Source organism: Tupaia chinensis, unplaced genomic scaffold (genome assembly GCF_000334495.1).
Source record: "Tupaia chinensis unplaced genomic scaffold, TupChi_1.0 Scaffold000366_1, whole genome shotgun sequence".
NCBI classification, from domain to species: Eukaryota; Metazoa; Chordata; class Mammalia; order Scandentia; family Tupaiidae; genus Tupaia; species Tupaia belangeri.
Genome location: NW_006159863.1, coordinates 1,612,347 through 1,633,441, shown reverse-complemented (window position 1 = coordinate 1,633,441; position 21,095 = coordinate 1,612,347). Strand labels below are relative to the sequence as shown.

At 43.9% G+C, this 21,095-nt stretch overlaps 1 protein-coding gene across 1 annotated transcript in view; it reads left to right on the top strand.

The window, feature by feature from the left end:
• The first annotated feature begins 12,839 nt into the window (after nucleotides 1-12,839).
• EPHX2 (epoxide hydrolase 2) overlaps nucleotides 12,840-21,095 on the top strand; it is a 62,320-nt gene continuing 54,064 nt past the window's right edge. Inside the window, exon 1 of the mRNA XM_006153225.3 lies at nucleotides 12,840-12,940. Within this exon, the coding sequence (XP_006153287.1) occupies nucleotides 12,840-12,940 (101 nt within the window). The remainder of the gene's footprint in view (nucleotides 12,941-21,095) is intronic.

The window sequence follows — 21,095 nt, the reverse complement described above, 5'->3', positions numbered from 1 at the left end:
ACATTTTCTAAGAGAAGGCGATTTCCCGCATTCTAGCCTCTATCCCCTAAGAATTCAGAGGCTGTTAGCATCCTTTTGACCCCACACCCGCGATCACCCCACATGCCTTTTGGTTACTTTTATTTATTTATTGTTTTACCTGTAGTCACAGAAGAAGACAAGCCTTTCAAAGGGTGCAGAGAACCAGTCTGGCTTGGAGATTCTGGGCAGCTGGCAAAAGTTCCCTCTGAGACAAAGTGGCGATGCAGAGCAGAGCTTGACCACTTCCTCTCCTGGTTGAACACAAGCTTGAGGGTTTACGAGACACCCTGCTGAGACGAAGACACCTTACTGAGAGAGTCAGGAGGGCTTCCCAGGATGCTGGACAAGCTCTGCAAAAGGGCAGTTTTCCTGGAGCTGCTCGGCTCAGGCAGCCAGAGAAGGCTTCAGGCAGGTGCTACCGAGAACATCCCGGAGGGCCTGGCACAATGAATTCTGCAGGCAAAACCCAAGCTGGATGCCAGGAGAGACTGCTGGCTTAGCAAGCTCAGAGACTCGCTCTGCCCCCCTTCTTTCTCTCTCTCTCTCTCTCTCTCTCTCTCTCTCTCTCTCACACACACACACACACACACACAGGCACCCTCTCCAAGGGGAGGAGGAGGAGCCTGTGACTATTCCAGCTGTGTCCAGTGGGGACAGAGGCAGACCTGCTTTCCTTCTGTCCAGTTGCTGTGCTATTTTGCTCCCTGCTCTTCAGGACCCTGTGCTCCAGAATCACTGCCTGGGCCCCCTGAGCAATCCCCTGGGTAGTGCTCTAGTGGGGCCCCAGTCTATCTGTTGACAGAACAAGATACTGCATTTTCAGTAACCTGGGACTGAGGACAGAGCCACAGGCCAGCAGCCTTCAGTTCCCTTCTCCTCTCTGACTGCCAGTCACCTGTGGGACCACCAGGTCACTTTGCTGCCTGGTCTGTCTGCTCACCCACCAACATCAGCTTCCTTCCTTGCCTTCTATTTTCTAGAGAAGCAAGGTCACCGTCCTCCGAATTCAGAAACTGACCCCTTGCCTCCTTTCCTCTGGTAGCAAGCCAGGAATGCTGTTCCTCCTCCGAGCACAGAGATCTCGGCCCTGTGATCCTGCTGGCATCCCCCTGGCATTCTCCTACCCTCACCCCATACCCATCCCTTCCCCTCAACCCCTAAGTAAGCTCTTCCCCTGTCCTGAAAGCGCTCTGGTTCTGTCTCCTGGTCAAGGCACCTGCTAACTCATCTCCCTTATTTTGTTAAAAGAAAAAGCCTCAGTCATGAACTGTCAGGGTTGGATATCTGGCTCTGCTCCTGAACAGCTGTGTGCTCTCAGACAGGTCTCTAAAGCTTTCTGTGTGTGCGTGTGTATGCATATGTTTGTATACACACACACCAACATTTACACATGTGTATTTGACTTCTGGTATCATCTTTTGAAAAATTTAAAAACAGAAAATTCAAAAATTATGAAATTTCCACATTTCCACTCTCTGTAATTAATGAATATTAATACTTTTCTCTGTAATTAATGAATGTTAATACTTCATTGTACACGTGCGCACACACACACACACACACACACACACACAATTTTAAAAGTTATACAAATGTGGGACCAGCAGTTAGCATAATGGCTATGTTGCTAGTCTCCCATGTAGTCGAGCACGGTTCAAGTCCCGGACTCAGTGGCTTAAACTCACACCGGGTGTGTGTGCGTGCATGCCCAAGATCCCGAGAGGAGAATGGAAGAGAAAGAATTGCGGCGTGGCCATCCCCTCTGGGGGATGATTTCTTGCTTTATATCTCTCTGTCTCTCTCTGTCTGTCTGGCGAGTGCATGCACCCTATAGCAAAAATCTCTCCAAAAAAAAAAAAAGTTATACAAATGTAAATGCATACACTTTCCAGAGAGAAATATTGAAGGAAAAAAAAGAGACAGGGAAGGAAAGAAGGAAGAACAGAAGAGAGGAAAGGGAGAAGGGAGGAAAAGGTAAGGAGGAAGGAAGAAAGAAGGAAAGGAAAGGAGGAAGACAAAAGGGAAGGGAGAGAAGGAAGGAAGGAAGCAAGGAAGGAAGACAAGAATATCGCAGATTGCATCAATCAGGGCTCTTGGTTGCAAACTATAAAGAACTATATTGATTAGGGGACCAGCAGTTAGTGATGACTATGTCGCTGAACTCCCATGTAGTCAACCACAGTTCGAGTCTCGGACCCGGTGGCTTAAACTCACGCTGGGCGCATGTGCATGCGTGCCCAAGATCCCGAGAGGAGACTGGAGGAGAAAGGATTGCGGCGTGGCCATCCCCCCTGGGGGGTGATTTCTCTCTTTCTGTCTCTCTGTCTCTTTCTTTCTGGTGAGCACACATGCCCTATAGCAAACATCCCTATCAAAAACAAAACAAAACAAAACAAAACAACTATTGATTAATTTAAGCAGAAGATGGTTTTAACACAGGACAACTGGTAGCTGACAGAAGTGCATGTTGTAGGAAGCCGGAGGAGCTGCTCAGAGAGGAGGTGAGAACCTGGGAGCCTCTTTCCCAACCTTAGCCCAAAGCAGGCCCTCTTGCTGCAGAGTGGGATGCGAAATCCTGTCATCTCTGGAACTGCTGTCATTGCTGTCCCTAGAGGCCAGCTGGTCCTGCTGCTGTTGCTGTCACCGCTGCACAGTGAATTCGTCTTCATCCTGCTTCTTTGTGTCACTGGCTCCCCATACAAAGTTGATCAACGATTATCCGTACTGTCGTGTGCTCCTAACCAGACGCAAGGAAAGCTGGGAGAGCAGGACCCTGGTGTTCAGGGCGTGTGTGTGGAAGGTGGGCTCTCCACCTTCAGGAAGGACATTCCCAAAATATTTGGAAGGAACTAAAATGCTAGGAAGACACTCAAAATTGAGTCCTAATAGCAGTGCAAACTCAACTTCCCATAATCACACATTGAAAAAAATGTTTATACTTGATTGTCCTAAAATTTGTGCCCAGAATTTGTTTGGGGGCCAGTCAATGAAGTGGTGGTTAAAAGTGGCTGGATCCCACATGAGTGCACAATTTAAATCCCAGACCTGGTGGCTTGATAAACACCCTGACCACATGTGTATGCCCAAAATCTTGAGAGGAGAATGGAGAAAAGGGATTGCCAAGTGGACATCCATACTATGGAGTGATTTTTCCCTCTCGCTCTCTCTCTCCTCTCTTTTTTTCTCTCTCTCTCTTTCTCATTCTCTCTCTCTCTTTCTCAAGCACATGTACCCTATACAAAAACTTTTTTAAAAAATTAAATAATTTGTTTGGTCAAGTGTGGTAAGACACACAGACCCAGGAATGGTTGTGATGAAGAATGAGGTATGTGCTCACATAACCCGAGAAACAGGTCACGCAGCATGCTTCAGAGGGCCACATGGGAGCCACCAGGGTGTCCTCAGGCACAAAGGCCAAAGGAGGAAGCACAACCAGAGTCTTCCTTATGGTTTCTGTGAGAAACGTAAGGCAGGGCAGGATAAACCATTTAGGATTAGATGGTATGAAAATACAGCAGGCTCTGGGCTATAAGGGTAATCTCTGGTTATCCAGCATCTAACTCTGGGTTGGATTTAGGGCTGTGGAACTGTCAGCCTGGTGGATAAGATAAAAAAGCTGGGTGGAGGTTCTGACTCAAGATTAGTTGGGGGATTTGTCATTGAATTTTATTTATTTATTTATTTATTTTTAATTTTTTGCTATAAGGAAAGTGTGCTGGCTAGAGAGAGAGACAGAGGGAAGGGAAATGAGAAATCACCCCCAAAGGGGGATCACTATGACACAATCCCTTCTCCATTCTCCTCTCAGGATTTTGGGCAGGCATGTGCATGCACCCAGCATGTTTTTCAAGCCACTGGGTCCAGGCCATGAACAGTGCAGTCATCCATGTGGGTTCCAGAACCTTAACCACCACGCCACCTACTGGTCTGGCAGAATGAATTTTGTGTGTCTACCACAGCTGGATTGCAGAAGAGATGTGAATAATTTTGGCCATTAGTGTGGCCTTGGGAGTGATGGCTGCCAAACAGACAAATACAGAGTCTAAGAAAACACGGACAGTAACATCATGCAGCCATTCCTCACGCAGACAGAACTATCACCTGAAGCCTGAGGGACCCGGCACAAAGGTTCACCAGTTACTTGATCACGGTCTAAGTCCAGGCTCTCTGGCAATACTGTTCTTTTTCTAGTCCTGGCAGCACAAGGTCATCTTGAAATTCTGTTTGTTTGTTTGTTTGTTTTCCAGTTGCTAGAGAGTGCATGCACTCAACAGAGAGAGAGAAAGAGAGAGAGAGAAAGAGAAAGAGAGAAAGCCCCCCCCACACACACACACACACACTGGGGTATGGTTGCACTGCAATCCCTTCTCTATTTCTCCATTCTGTTTGAATTTTTTATCACTCTCTCTCTCTCTCACACACACACACACGCACACACACACACACTACACCATGTTTTTCAAGCTACCAGGGCTAGGACTTGAGCTGTGCAATAAGCCATGTGAAATCTGACTCCCATTACCACTAAGCCACAGGGCCAGCCCAGTATTGATTTTATTTATTCTTTTGTTAGGGAAAAGGAACTACAGAGCTTCCTCTTAGATCTCCCTTCAGCAGACCAACAATGATAACATGCCAAGGACTGAGATGATTTCTTAACCCAAATCTTGGCATGCAAGAGCCAAGCCACGTCTCACATCCTTCTGTAATCAAGACAATGGTTCACCCTTATTAAGGCAAAGGAAGTAGCTCAAGGGTCCTTCAAAGTAGGAGAAATACGGGCAGGTCATGCATTTATTTATTTATTTATTTATTTATTTATTTTTAAAAACCCATCCCAACATTCCTGTTCCTTTGAGCTTTCCTTTCATATTATACTCATTTCCGGTGTCTGGTCTTCACTTTGCATGGACAACCAACTGAACAAACGGCCAGTACCACTTCTAGCTATTCACTTGTAACTAAACCAGAATTTCTAGAAAGCACATCCCCATTATTCATCAGTCAGTGAAACCCTACTTCAACTTTCTGTCCTTGGTCTAGTACTTCAAGAATCCATTTCTATGGGACCAGCAGTTAGCGTGATGGCTATGTCACTGGACTCCCACGTAGTTGACCGCAGTTCGAGTCCTGGACCCAGTGGCTTAAACTCATGCTGGGCGTGTGTGCATGCGTACCCAAGATCCCGAGAGGAGCATGGAGGAGAAGGAATTGTGGCGTGGCCATCCCCTCTGGGGGATGATTTCTCGCTTTCTATCTCTCCGTCTCTCTCTGTCTGGCGAGTGCACGCACCCTATAGCAAAAACCTCTCAAAAAAAAGAAGAACCCATTTCTATGCACGTACACCAGATTGTGGACCTGAACGAGCAGAATATTGCAGATTTGGAGTGCATTTTGTGTCTCTTCTCAGGTTTTTCCTTGTAACTGTCCTACTAGGGCATGTGGAGATCTGACTCTAGTTCAAGTCTAGAGGGAGGGAGTGGTGAGAATCTAAGAACACACAGAACACAAATATGTGACCATTGAGTGGAACATGAAGAAAGTTGGCTTGGTGCATGGTTTGTCCTTCAGGCAAGGTTGCTACAGGATTTTCCGCTCAGGCAAGAGCAAACTGATCAAACAAAGAGAGAAAAATATCTCTCATCAACCAGGGAGGCTCCATGGCATTCATCATGGGAAACTTCCCAGTTCTCATTTGTGCCCTGTCAGTGCCATAAATTAAGCTGATATAATAATTGGGCAAATCACAGGATCAAAATTTGGCCTTGACTGTTAGTCATCTGGGCAGTTATTAATCCGTTGTCTTTCATCTCTGAAAACACCTTCAGTATGTTTCTTTAAGCATTTTTCTTTCAGAGTATGCACACTGTTAAACTTTCTCAGTAGAGGGCACAGAAGGGCCATTGCGATAAGATGAAGGGTTTTTTGCAATTTCTGACACAGACAGAGTGGTGGGGTTTTGTAGCCTCCACTTGCCCATCACTGTCTGCAGCCTTTTTGAACTGGAAACCAGAGCTCCACAGGGCCTACACAACTGACTCTGGCCAGAGGTCACACATGAGGAAGGGAAGAGGAGACCATTTGAGATCACCAAGAAAGTGATCATAGGTAAGGAAGGGAGGAGATCCAAGGTCCAGCTTTTTATTTAGAGATTAGAAAAATGATGAGAAATCAATAGAAGAAACCAGGAGGAGCAGCCAGTGGGAGATGAAGCAAACCAAATCATCCCAGAGCAAAGACAGTGTTTTAAAGAAGAGGAATGAGCATTTGATCCAAGTACTGTTGCCAGGTCAGAGATGATGAGGACATTGAATGACCTATGAATCCGGCAATGTTGAGGTGTTTCACGATGTTCACAAGACAACTTTCAGCAAGGGGGTAAAGACAGAAGCATGATGCAAATGAGTTTAAGGAAGAATGGACCAAGAAAATTTAGTGACAATGAATATAAATTCTTTTATAGATAATTCCTTTCAAAGAGAGAGAAGAGAGTGTACCTGGAGGAAAATGTAGGTGTGAAAGGTTCGTTTTTGCAGTGGGTGACCTTACAGAATAGATGACCCTATCGAGGAGATAACCAGTGGTCTTGGAGATGGCGATTGTCCTCGGGTCTGTGAGGGTGCCAAATCTAAGTCTCGGTGGAGGTGCTGGCCTTAACAGCAGTGGTGGCTGGTAATTTTGGTACGAGAGAAGGTGGCAAGGAAATAGTCACAGGTGTAGGTAGGAGAATCAACATAGGGCTGGGAGTTGGTGGGAGTTTTCTGATTGCTACAATTTTCTTATAGTAGGAAGCAAAGACAGTGGCTGACTAAGGATGGGGGTGAGAGTACAGGAAGCTTGAGGAAGCAAAGAAACAGTCTTCTCAGAGACTAGCAAAGAGGCAAATTAGAGCAGATCAGAGAAGAGCAGTAGAATAAGTGGCTAGGACTGATACAGTGTGACGATGCGAGATTAATGCTGACGTTGTGGGTCTTCAAAGAAGGTCTGGTTGTAGCCATGAGGATCAGGAAGACCAGCTGCTCATCCCCAGCCTGGTGATACAGGAGAGGAGAGGAGAAAACTGCAACAGAAGTGGGTTTCTCAAGGGAGAGTGCAATGTCAGGTAGAGCAAGAAGAACAGAGAATAGAAAAGAGATTGAGTAAAAGGAGGATTTTGCCACTGATGAATCAGCAAGTTTCAAAAGGTTCCAGAAGTCTCAGTAGAAGACTTAGGGAGTTGGTGAGGAGTGAGAAATGCCTACTCTGACTAATTTAAGCAGAGAACACACTTGAATGACCGGATAGCAGTGCCCTTGGGAGCATGGAGAAGGAAGTTTGGAAAACAAACAGAGGCAAGGCCAACTCCAAAAGGCGTGATTATCACCACTGCTGCAGCTGCCCGCTGAGGGCCACAGGGCCTGCACCACCCCTGTCAACCAGGAACCCCAGATGCCGCTACCACCCCTCCAACAGTGCACCAAGACCCTTCTACTCTGTTCCCACTTACCTCAACAGCTCCTACTGTGAAGTCTGGGCTAGTGCATCAATTTGCTGAGCCTGGCCCACAGGCCCTCACCCTAGCTGCAAGGCAGACTGGGAAAACAAGTTAATGGATTCGTCATCAAAGTGACTCTTCACTTCTACCAAGATTCACAAGGCAAGTTTGTCTTATCAGGTTCTTGTTTACACAGAAATTCTTTGTGGTCATACTAGCAGAATATTAGAGGATATTCACAGTTCACAGACTCTCAGGGACGACAAGAGAAGCAGGTCTGAAAACTACATAGCTAAGAAAGTCACCACTGTACTACCCTGTGGCATCAAGGACACTCAGGAGTGGACTGGGGAAGCCCCAGCTCAGCCCGCCCTCCATCCCCCTGGAGAAACTTCTGCCATTGCCAGAAGAAAGTTTCAACTCCAACAGCTCTTGCTTCAGGTGGCCCATCCCCATCCCCAAGTCTCAGGCACGTAGGGACCATTTGGCCGATCCCACTTCACATGGTGAGCATTAAGGGAGCTTGGGAAATGTGGTGCCTGTTGATTTTACCAGAAGGCAGAACTATCAAAGTAAATGGAAGATGTTTGAAGGAGGTTGACTATCTCTGAATGACCAATGCACTCTACGGGATGGAATTGTCTACATATAAGAAATGGTTATAAATACTAGGCAGCTAGTAACATGACAAATAAGAAAATTGAAAAGTAGCTGCCACAAATATTCCCAATCTCATCTCTCATGGCCTCAGAAGCAACTAGCTAGCCACGTGAATGCTTATTCCAATAAAAGGGAAGACTTCAGTAGCCCTTATTTTTCTCTGTTTTCTTTACCAATGATTTCCAAGTACCTAGAACAGTGTGTGACCCATTTGTTAAATGAATTAAAGAAATGGGTTTACTAGCTTGATTCAAACACAGACAGAAGGGAGAAACAACTGTCTAAATTACTCTTTCAATCTCCACAAGTTAAACAGAGTTTTGAAAATCAGGCCAGAGGCCAGCTCTGTAGTACAGAGAGACAATGAGCCACTCAAGAGAAGCTGGATTGCCACACAGCAACTGAGGTTGAAATCCCCAGCTTGGTCAGCCTGAAATAAACTGGCTACTTGTGTGAGTGACTAGGATTCTACAAACCAGAGGAAGGAGATGGTGGCGTGACCAGACCCTATGGAGGGAGCACGTTTCTCTCACTCATGTGTGCACACATGTGCTCTCACGTGTGCATGCATGGACTCTACAAGAAAAAAGAAAAAAAATTAATAAAAATTGGGCTGAGAAACTAAGCCCTAGGAGAAAGGCGTGGGGGGAGGGGCTGGCAGGAAATCCAACCCACCACCAAATTAGTTCACTGTAAGTTCATTACAAATTTTGTGATTGACATCACGTATAATTTATGGTTTTCACTTCTACATTAGCCTCTTCTTATGATTTCATGTTATCACCTGAAACATATTTCAGAAATATTAAAATGAACAGATGTAGGGTTTTGGATTTACATTTCAAAAAGATATCAAATTTCCACAGTCCATCTGAGTGAACTCTTATCTCCCCGTACCTGGTAGCAGAAAACATTGGGGAAGCATGACCCATGAGAAAGGGCAAATTCAATTGAGACCTTTAATCTTTGTTTAAGCAATTCTGCCAGGAAGTTCTGCAACTCATAGATATTATAAAATGTTCCAGAGCAGAGCTATTTACTAGGAGTTACTAGCAGAACTAACTGCTCCTAATAAACCAAAGGTCTATATGAAAGCTTTATTACTTTTTCCTAACTACAGATGATTCCTATATGAAAATGGAGTCTTGTATTTCTAAGTTTCTAATTTTTCTTCTTACAAGATGAATTATGGGGCCAGTTCTGTGGACTAGTGGTTAAGAGAACTGGATCCCTCATGTTTGACCTGGACCTGGCGGCTGCTTTGAGTCCTGGACCTGGTGGCATAAAAACTTGCCAGAAGCATGTTCATATATGCCCCAAATCCCAACAGAATGGAGAAAGGGAAGAGAAGGGATTGAGGCATGACCATGTCCTTCTGGGGGTGGCTTTCTCCTACTCTCCCTCTTTCTCTGTCTCTCTGTCTCTGTCTGCAAAGCACACATTCCTGCAGGCAAATTAAGTTTAAAAAGGCAGATTTAGGAAATCCAGTTCTACAGACATATCCTTCCTGTTTGCTGTGTTGCTTTTATAAACATATTTATGTATTTATAAGTAATACTATACAAGTCAGAATTCATATGCAGGCAATACAAAGGACTCTAATTGTTTTAAATAGAAAAAGAAGAAAAGGGTTTAATACAGGAGATTAGAAGTCTGCAAAGTCTTTGAAAGGAGGGAGGAGAGAGCTTCAGGCTCAGCCATTAAGAAGGACAAATTGAAAACGTCATCATTGAACTAGAAGTTGCTATCTCTGTCCCAATTAGCTGGCCACCACTGGAACTGAGTTCAAGAACACATGACTTACTGGGGAGCCAGGGATCAGGAAGTAACTACAAGAGTTCTGGACTGAGGGATGGAATCAATGGGGATGATTCTTAGCAAAATGGGGAGCAACCCACTTGGAAGGCAGGAAGGAAATAAGATTTTTGTTTCAGTCATGATAAATTCAAGATGCCTATTAGACACTCATTAAGGATGTTAAATACTAAGTTTGACATGCAAGTGTAGAGCCCAAAGGAAAGTCTAAGCTGGAGATTTAAATTGAAGAAATTTCATCCTACTCAGGTCAGGCTACACTTTACATATATATATATGTGTGTGTGTGTGTGTGTGTGTGTGTATGTATTTTACTTTTGAGATCACCAACTTTACTGCATCCCTTTCTTCGCCTATCTTTCAGTCTTTAAGCCCTAGGTAATTGAGTTTGTTCTTCCAAAACTCCATTGGAAATATTCTAGAACAGGTCTCCCAGTGTCATCCAAGTCCAAAATCTAATGGCCTTTTCAGTCCTTTCTGAAACATTTGGCATTTTTGACTGCTTCCTGCTTCTCAGGAATGAATCTCAGAAAACATTAACAGCTGTCCCAGCAAGATCCTGGGAGACTAATGAAGCAAGACGACGAAGCATTGGTGTGACCGGCGGAGAACCAGTCAGTCCATGAGCAGCTCATCTCTGTGCAGTTCTGATTGGTGACTGTAAGACCCAAACAATGCCATAGATCTCTTGGTTTCAGTAAGGCCTCTGACAATGTTCCTGAACATTCTTGTAGCTACCGGAGAATATCTGGGACAAATTTACAGATGACACCTTCAAAAACAAGATCTCCATTGTCTGTGTCCTGAATCATGCTGTTGGCAAATTGGAACACAAGACCACAAGCACACTTTTAATTCATGGAGCTAACTGCAAAGCTCAGGACTCCCAAAAGAGAGTTTTATTTTTTTCCAGAAACATAAGCTTGCTGATAGCATGGAAATCAGTGATTAATAACAAACCTCCCACATATTTAAGCAGCACTCGAAGTACAATGTACAATGGGAAACAATAGCCCAAATTTATTTCTTCTCGAAGTACAATGTACAATGGGAAACAATAGTGAAAATTTATTTTTCTTAATTCTCATTGCACAAGAGACTGGAATGGAAGGGTATGGGTCAACACCCATACCTGGAACACCAGAATTTACTCTAGAAGCAGTTTGTCTTGGCAAACAGTATGCTTAAAAGAGTGGTCAGGATAGTGACAAATCTATAAACTTACATACCAGATCTAGAACAGACAGATCTTACTGGGGAAGGAGGTCACTTGGTGGTTAAGGTGAGTCATATGTGTGAATTTACTTAAAATCCCCAAAGAAGAATGGAGAAGGGATTGAGATGTCCTAAATCCCTGGGGGAGGGGAGATGACTTCTTACTTTCCTCTCTCTCTCCAGCGTACGTGTGCCCTGTGGCAAAAACTTTGCAACAAACTACTAGCTTACTAGATAGGTTAGCAAGATGAATATTAAAGGACCCAATGTTGAATAAAAACGTTCATGTCACACACACACACACACACACACACACACACACTCATAAAGAGTCTGAGACTCCCTGCTCTTTTTTTTTTTTCCTAAACAACTGAGTTTTATTTGTTCCATAGTAAGCCACCCAACAGCTTTCAGGTAAAAAAAAAATACTGTTTGAATAAAGATATCACAAAATGAATTCGAATCCAATTAAAATTAGCTTTGGGGAGGCAACACAATTCTTCTCAATTACGGAAAATATTTTTATAGATCATAGAATAGTTTATTTTTAACACCCTTCATGCCATGAATTCACAAGCTCCTTTCCACTGGTTCTCACAAAATGTGCTGCTCTGGGTGGAGCAGGCTGGTGCTTCAGTTGAACCCAGGTACCTTTCTCTTTGGCTTCCTTTCTTTTTCTGATCATTTCCTGTCACAAGTTTTAGGAAGCTATTTCTGCTCTTAGAATGCTTAATATGCTCAATACAACACATTCATTCTCTTGGCAAGAACCTTGCCCTTAATTTGTTTGTTCACAGCAATGCCAACAGCATGCTGGGTAAGGTAGACTGCCAGTTTTGCCATGGTAACATTTGTGGGACATTCCTTTTTGAACAGTACCCATTCCCTTGATAGCTACACATGCTCTTTCTTGTTAGATTCGCATAGATGTTGCCAAAGGAACCACTCCATGTTTTCTAAACATGGGGTGCCTCTCCTCTTTCCCGTTGTGTTGTCGTTTTGGTGAATTACTGGAAGATGGCCGTTCCAGCCAAAAGATCCCCTGCTCTTTCTCAGGCTTGTCCAGGAGTACTGAAAGTCTGGCTAGTTTTTCAAGTGAGCAGCCCCAGAAGAGGTGGGGCGTATGGGTCCACCTCTTCAAGTAGCCACCAGGAACTGGGGAGAGGAGTTGGGTGTGTGTCTTAGGACTTTCATTTGAAGAGATGGAGACGGTACATCCAGAGGGGTCTAGGTGCCTGAGGCAGCTAGAAGTGAAGAGGGCGCTGCTGTGGGTGCGTCCCACGTCCCCCATGATCATCACGTTAGGTCCAGAATTGGGAGGGGGCCAGGGGCAGGGCTGAGGCGGGGGCTGGGACTAGGGGCGGGATGGGAGGAGGCGGCGACCCAGGAAGTGGCGAGGCAGAAGCCGGGCCAGGGCCAGATCAGGTGGTGCGCCGACAGCTGGAGGGTGGGGGTGGCAGTCGGGGTAGGAGTGGGGTCTGGGCAGGGCCGGGACTTGGACCCGACCAGTTGTTGGCGGAGGCGGGCCTGGGCGGGGCCGGACTGGGAGCGGGGCGGGGCTCGAGCTGCAAGGCCGGGGCAGTGCAGCCCCGGGGCGTGGCGCTCTTCCTTCTAGCGCCTGGTGTCCCCGGGGGGAGGCTGCAACCCGGCCACCATGGCGCTGCGCGCAGCCGTCTTTGACCTTGATGGAGTGCTGGCGCTGCCCACGGTCGCCAGCGCCCTCGGCCACACCGAGGAGGCCCTGGGGCTGCCCAGGTAAGGAACCAGGCGCCGCTGCCCGCGCTAGGTTTTTGCGCAGGAGGCGAGACCCTGCTGAGAAGTTGGCCTTTCTGGGCTTCTAGCCCTGGTTTCAGATTGCTTTAGGGCGGGAGCCTGAGGAAAGGGTAAAATAATGACCTGATGCTAAGCTACCCGAGTGTGTACGTCGATCCATGGTTTTCCTAAATGCTAAGTAATTACACCTTTTCAAGGACGGCAGAATCGCCCTGTGTATTGAAAGCTTTTCCAAAAGTGAGAGCTGCCACCCTCTGCTGCCCCTTGAGTCTGTCCCATTAATGGAATGGCTGTGCTCGGAAGTTGGAAGACGAAGTTCAGTCCAGTCAGGGGTGTGTGTTGCCTGTCTACTTAACAATAACAAACCGTGGGAAACAGCCTGTTGACGGAAATAACCGAACTCTGTAAGAATATTTTAAAAGATTTATTCCTACCCACATTTGAGTGAGTATGGCTTGTAATAGATCTCCGCTATCCCTGAGAAAATGTAGGGGCGAGGGGCTTGGGTACAGCAGTTCCTTTGTTTGGTTCTGAGAGCAGGTGTTACCAGCAGAACCATAGATCAACACATGGAATTTTCATGTGGGTGGGTCTGGCCCCAAAAGGCAGACAGTCTAGAAGCTGGGGTTTATGGGTTCTAGGTAAATTTGTAAATTCTTAGGTTAGTAATTAAAAAATAGAAGTCTCTGTCTCAAAATGACTTAAGGTCAGTCAGCAGAAAAGAATGTCCAAATTTAGCAGACATAGGAAAACTTTACTGAGAAGAAGAAATAAAATTAAATAATTCTTTAAAAAAAAAAAAAAATAGGGAGGAGCCAGCAGAGTGGCATAGTGGTTAAGGCACTGGACTTCCACCTGGTCCAGTGCGGTTTGCAGGGAGTTGTGGAATCTGGGCAGAGCAATGGTAGCCTTTAAAGATGAGCAAAGACATGGTTTCTCAAGGCCAGCAAGGTAGAAAGTGTGCATCAGCCAGAGTGTGCAGGGGAGCTAGTTCTGAACTGCAAGACACAGGATGTTCCGCAGCACCCACTTGCATTTGCTACATTTGTAAGACATCCGGCTCATCCTGCTACCACCCCCTTTTGCCCTGTAAAAGAATAAACCTGGGAATGGCTCAAGGCTGCAGCTATCTCCATCAGAGACGCCCGGACCACCTGATCCCCACTTTTCTCTATTTGCGTGTCTGTCTTTTCTAATCCACTCCTGTTCCCACTCAGGTTTACATCTTGCCCAGCAGGCCCGGACAGGTGGCCCCCGAACAGGGACGTGAACCCCTGACCTGGAGGCTAGAAACTCATGCCGAGTGCTTATGTGTGCATGCCCAATCATTATATATCTTTGTAGGGTACAGTACAGTTTTTAAAAATACATATTGGGGAAACCAGCAGTTAGCGTAATGGCTATGTCGCTGGGCTCCCACGTAGTCGACCGCGGTTCGCATCCCGGTCCCGGTGGCTTAGAACTCACGCCGGGCGCATGTGCGTGCGTGCCCAAGATCCCAAGAGGAGAATGGAGGAGAAGGGATTGTGGCGTGACTATCCCCCTGGGGGGTGATTTCTCGCTTTCTGTCTCTATGTCTCTCTCTGTCTGTCTGGCGAGCACAGGTGCCCTATAGGGAAAACCTATCAAAAAAAAAATACATATTGGGCACGGGGGCCAGCAGGTGGCGATGGCTAAGGCGCTGGACATTCACACATGACTGACCACGGTTCAAGTCCTGGACCTGGTGGCTTGCTTTCTCACTGTCCTCTCTGTATGTCTGTCTATCTCTGGTCAAATTAAAATAAATGAATGAATAAATAAAATTAAATAAATAATTCTTTTTAAAAAATACATACTGTAAACCAGGAGATGGTGTACCAAATATGTCATGGGACTCCCACATGGCCGATTGTGGTTTGAGTCCCAGACCTGGTGGCTTAGAACACACTGGGCATGTCCAAGATCCTGGGAGGGGAATGGAGGAAAAGGGATTGAGGCATAGCCATCCTGCTGGAGGGCGATTTCTCACTTTTCCTCTCGTTGTCTCTGTCTCTCTCTCTCTCCAGCAAGTGTACCCTAAGGCAAAGACCTCTAAAAAAATACATATGTGGTGGCATAGACATAATGTTTATTAAATACAATAAACAAATCAAGAATATAAACATATTCACCTCCTTCGACATTTGACATTACATTATGTTGAGAATATTTTAAATGTGCCCTACTGGTTATTTTGGAAGAATATAATGAATTGTCAATAGTATTCTTTATTGTGAAATACAGTTCTAAGGAAAAACAAAGTGGTTTAAAATCAGACAACAAAAAGTCTCATAAATGAGTGAGGATGGATTTTTGAAAACAAAGATAATATAGCCAATGAAAGAAGAAGAATTTGTCATTTCCATGTAGAGGATTGTGGGAGATAAGAGTTTACCATCTGAAAAGATCATCTATCCAGTTAGAGATAGGTAAACTTTTATGTAACAATAGCTCCTTAGGAAGAGATAGGAAAAGAAAACTTTTCCTCACTCACTGTGAGTTCTCATAAGACCTTAGTACTATGCATACCATAGTAGTATGCATAAAGAAAGAAGTCCTCAACAAAGCAAACACAAAACGAAATTGGAAAGAGATGTTTAAAAGGTTAGGAAAATCAGTATTTTGGTGATTTATAGACTTTAAAGTTCTTGATTTTAGCCTACTTTAAATTCATTGCAAAGAAAGACTCAGCTACTTGTAACATTTTGGACTTGGCCTCTGTTCTCTAGTTTTATACAAAGAGCAGTGGTTACAATAATATAAAAATACAATATGAAACCTGTGGATACAAGCAAAACTATCGATCAACACGTGGAGTTTTCATACAGGTCTGGCCCTGAAAAGCAGATGGTCTAGAAACAGATGTCTATCAAATAATTGGTGAATTTATACTTAAACCTGCTTGTTTGTAAAATATTAATAGTAGAATTAATAGTTGAATCTGAATTTTTAGCTGTTTAGTTGGAAATTTAGTCCTGATTTTCAATGTTATTATCAATACGTGTGGATTTATCCCTGTCCTTTTTCTACTCTTTTTTTCCTAATTGTTTAATGTTCTCTTGCTTCTATTTATCTCCCTTTAGTTTTCCTGCTTAAGTGATTCCTGAAGAGCTAATTTAGTTTTGGCGAATTCTTCCAGCATTTATTTATCTGGGAATGATTTTTATTTCTCCTTCCTGCTTGCCAGTACAGTACTCTCTGTTGGGTGAGATTGTTTTTCTTTTCAGAGTTTTAAATATACCTTCCCATTCTTTACTTGCCTGCATTGTTTCAGGTGAGAAGTCCAGTGTTTGTCTACAACGGGATAGCCTTTGTATGTAACTTGGCATTTCTCTCTTGTCATTTTTAGAATATCATCTTTGTGTTTGATTTTTACCAAGTTGGCTATGATATGCCTTGGAGAGGATCTTCTTAGGTTGTAACTATTTGGTGTCCTTTGTATTTTCTGGATTTGAATGTCTATATGCCTCTCTAAATTAGGAATGTTTTCAGTTAATATATCATGAAAGAGATTTTCTATGCTTTGACCTGCCTCTTCACCTTCTAGAATACTTATAATGCAGCTATTTGGCTGTTTAATGATGTCTAGGATTTCCTGTATGTTTTCCTGACTTCTCTTCTCTTGCTCTCTCTTTTTTAAAATGTATTTATTTATTTATTTAGTAGGTTTTTGTCATACGGCACATGTGCTTGCTAAAGAGAGACAGTGAAAGACAGAGAGGAAAGTGAGGAACCACCCTCTTCCCCAGGGGGATGGCTATGGTGCAGTTGCTTCTCCAGTCTCCTCTTGGGATTTTGAGCATGCATGCACATGCGCCCAGCATGATTTTCATGCTGTCAGGTCCAAGACTCACAGTGGTTGGCCATGTCGGGTCCAGTGCCTTAACCACAATCTCACCTGCTGACGTTGTTTTCCTTTTTAATGTTTTTCTTCTGTTCTTTCCAGTGGCTTGGACTAAATCACAGGTTTTGTCTTCAAGGTCAGAGATTCGTGGTCTAATCTGTTGTTCCTACTTTTGAGGGAGGTTTTGACTTCCTGCATCATTTTCTTCATCTCCAGGGTTTCTGTCTGGTTCTTTTTCAGGGTGTCTATCTTTGTGGAATTCCTCCTTCAAGTCATGGAAGGATTTGCTCATCTCCTGGAATTGGTTGTGTGTTTTCTTTGCATTTCATTGAGTTTTATTACAATGAAAATTCTGGATTCTTTTTCCGACATTTCTGTGATTTCTTGTGTTTTATCCATTGTTGGTAAAGAGTTATGTTCCTTGAGAGGAGAGGTATTTCCTAGTTTTCTCCTGTTTCTTGGGACTCTGCTTTGACTTTCTAGTTATCTGGTGGTAATGTCTTCCTACTTCTTTGGAGTGTGTTTCTGTAGCTGCGTACTCATGTGCTTCCCTATGATGTGAATTAGTCCAGTGCCAGTTTCCCTCCTTTACTGTGGGTGGGAATGTGGAATCCACAGTGGGAATTTGAGGTTTACGTTTTCAGAGGAATTTCTTTCCTTTTATTGCTGGGGGAGGGAGGCAGTTGTGGGGAGGGAATTGCTCCAAAACCTCACTGTCCTGAAGTGAAGACTGAAGGCCACAGCAGCCCCTCCTCCCGTACTGCAGACTCGGCAGGATTCCCTGAGGAGCTAAGGCTAGGAGACCTCTTCTTCCTTGCTCTTGGATGGATGAGGGGGCAGAATGGCATCAGCACACATTGGGCAGCAGCTCCTACCTTCTGCTTCTGGGATGGCAGGGACTGGGTGTTGGTCCTTGAAGGCTATAGCAGCCCCTCCTCCTCCACTGCAGGGTGGATAGGAATCTATAGGAAGCTAAGGCTGCTTCCCTGTTGCTCCTAGATGGGCGAGAGGCAGAACAGCCATTTTTTCCCACTTTGTATCTATAATCATGTGTTACTCCTCTAATCAGAAGGGATGGAAACATCTTTATTTATAAGTTAAAAAAGATATGGGGCCAAGTAGTATAATGGTAAACCATGGCAGTCTTCAAGGCAGTCTCACAGGGGAAGTCCAGAGAACTTCCTGAGTATGGTGGGCATGTGCTTGCCCGTGAGCCGGGGTTGACTGACTGACACTCTGGTGGGGTTCTTTCTCACTCTCTCTCTCTTGCTCGTAGAAAAAAAAAAAAAAGTGAATTAAAAAATAAGTAAAAAATGAAAAAGTAAAAAAAAAAAAAAAGATAATTCAAGAACAAAGAGATAGGTCATCTTGGTGATATCCGGTGAAGAAGAAGAGTAGATTCTAAACTAGTGGCAGGAATAAAGAATACAGTGGAAGCTTTGCATTCTGAGAGTTCTGTCCCATATAAGGCATTCTAGAATTCTTATGATACCAAAGGCTAGCAGGACTTTTTAACCTTTATACTGTGTAAATTATAAAAGGCCAGTATCTACCAGCGTGCCGTCCAAAAGGAACTTCAAAATCTAGATCTAGAGCCACCCTCACTTTTACAAAGGTGAAAAATGAAGTTAAGCAAGGGGATTAACTTGCTCCAGATTGCAGAATAGGTAGTCATAGGAGGTTCAAGAGCCAGTTTATCTGCTTTCTAGTCTAGGATTCATTTTTTTTTTTTTAAAGAGATTTTTGCTATGGAGTGTGTGTGCTTGCTGAAGAGACAGAAAGAGACAGAGACACAGAAAGCGAGAAATCATCCCCCAGGGGAGATGTCCACACCGCAATCCCTTCTCTTCCATCTTTTCTCAGGAATTTGGACTCACACGCACGTGCACTGGCATGAGTTTCACACTGCTGAATCTGGGACTTGAATCTCAGTTGACTCTGTGGGTGTAACGTAACCATTATACCATCTGCTGGTCCCATCCCAGTTTAGGATTCTTTCCTCTCTGGTTAATTTTGACTTTCCATCTCTGTTGGTTGTTGTTCTGGGAAAGATGTTAATCTTTCCAGGGCTAGTGGATATGTCAGTACCTGAGGAGCAAAATTCAACTGGCTACGGAGCCCACAGTCAAAATAGTCACATTCTAGGTGATTAGGATTTGACAGAGAAGTGTACGTGAAAATGGAAAGCTGATTTGTGATTCATACTTGCTCAATTCAAGTAAGGAGATGCTGAGGAAGGAATAATGAGCTTGCTTCCAAAAAATCCTTTTTAATCGTAGTATTAATTTCACTTGTTTTGACTTATAAATTTGATTTCTTAAAAAAGACACACAAAAATAGCTTTGAGGTGTATTTGAGTTACTCCATCTTGTTCACCTCGATGTGGAGATGAACATGACTTGTGGGTATACAAGTCACATGCACAGAAATGTGGGCTGTTTAAAAGAGTTTAATTTAATACTTCCTCACTGTAGAGGGTCTAGGAGGCACCACAAAACTTACTTGGGATGGTTACAGTGTCATATTTCTTTTAAAAATGGATTCCGTATTGAGGCCAGCAGGTAGTGTGGTGGTTAAGGCACTGGACTCCCGCATTGGCTGACCGTGGTTTGAGTCCTGAACCTGACATCTTGAAAATCACACCAGAGGGACCAACAAATGGTGTTATGGCTACATTGCTAGACTCCCACATAGTTGACCGCGGTTTGAGTCCTGGACCTGGTGGCTTGAAAATCACACCAGAGGGACCAAAAAATGGTGTTATGGCTAAAATTCTAGACTCCCCCCAACATGACCGCGGGTTTAGGCCTGGTGGCTTGAAATTCATGCCAGGTACATGTGCATGCATGGCCAAAGTCCTGAGAGTAAAATGGAGGAGAAAGGATTGTGGTGTGGCCCTCCCCTCCCCAGGGGGTGATTTCTTGCATTCTGTCTCTGTCTTTCCAGTGAGCACACACGCCTTATAATCTCTCTTAAAAGGAAAAAAAAAAAGGAAAGAAAATCAGGCCAAATGCATATGTATGCATGTCTAAAATCCAAGAAGGAGAATAGAGGAGAAAGGATTGTGATGTGGCCTTCCTCCCTGGGGATAGGGGGTGGTGGTGATTTCTCACTTTCCCTCTGTCTCTCTCTGATGAGTGCACATGCCCTATGGCCAAAACAAAACCAAAAAACCCCACATTTAATAAGCAGAGTGTCTCACCGTAAATGTTTATTAACTGCTTCTAGGCACTCCTGGGTAGTTCCCAGACTTGGGTTGCTTTTTATCCCTCAGCTTTTAATGTGTTCCCTGAAACATTCTTCTTTTTTTCTTTTAAAAATGGGTTTTAATTACATAACTAATACATAAATTCTTATTAGAAAAAATATTCAGAGGACACAGAAGAAGAGAGTGTAAGAAATGTACTTCACCTTTCCTTTGGAGGACAATTAATGAATTCTAGTTATAATTCTATAAGCTTCAAGGGTTCAGTTGTGTAAAAATCACTAACAAAGATGATAGTAGTTAACAGAGTAAAATAAAGTTTTCTTTAAAATGATTACTAGCAGAGTGAGTGGGAGTTCTTCTATAGGGGGTACAGAGTTTTAATTTGGAAAACAGAAGAAAACATTCTGCAAATAGATGCTAATGATGGTTATACAGGTGTGAATGCACTAAATGTCACTGAGGTGCACACCTCAAAATGATTGTAATGGTAAATTATATATATATTTTACCACAATAAAAAAGTGATTGCTAAATTTTCAATATTATTATAAACTAAGTCAGGGGCCCAGTAAGTGGCTTGGCGGTTAAGGTACTGGATTCCCACATGGTCAACTGGGATTTGAGTCTTGGATCTGGTAGCTTGCTGCCTCACTTTCTCTCTCTCTGTCTCTGCCTCTCTCTCTCTCTCTCTCGTAAGCATGTGTGCCCTGCAGCAAGTGTAAAAAATGATAATAATGATACATAAAATTAATAATTCTTTAAAAAATAAGAAGTCAGTATTTTACATTTAAATTGTATATAAGTATACTGATAAGGTCACCTGGTGAAACATCCATGCAATGAAATTTAAGTGCCATTTTCATAAGGATGCATGCTAGTTAACCTTCTTGGGCCTATCTATAAAAATAAAGGAGTTAGAGTAAATGTGTTTTATTGACAGTTGTTCATTAGAGTAGATGCCTTTCTTCCCATGACAGTGTATTTTTCAAACAGGGCCACAGCAACATCTCCCATTCCATATGCACTGCTTCCAATGACTGACAATTCTCCCTTCAAGAGGTGGG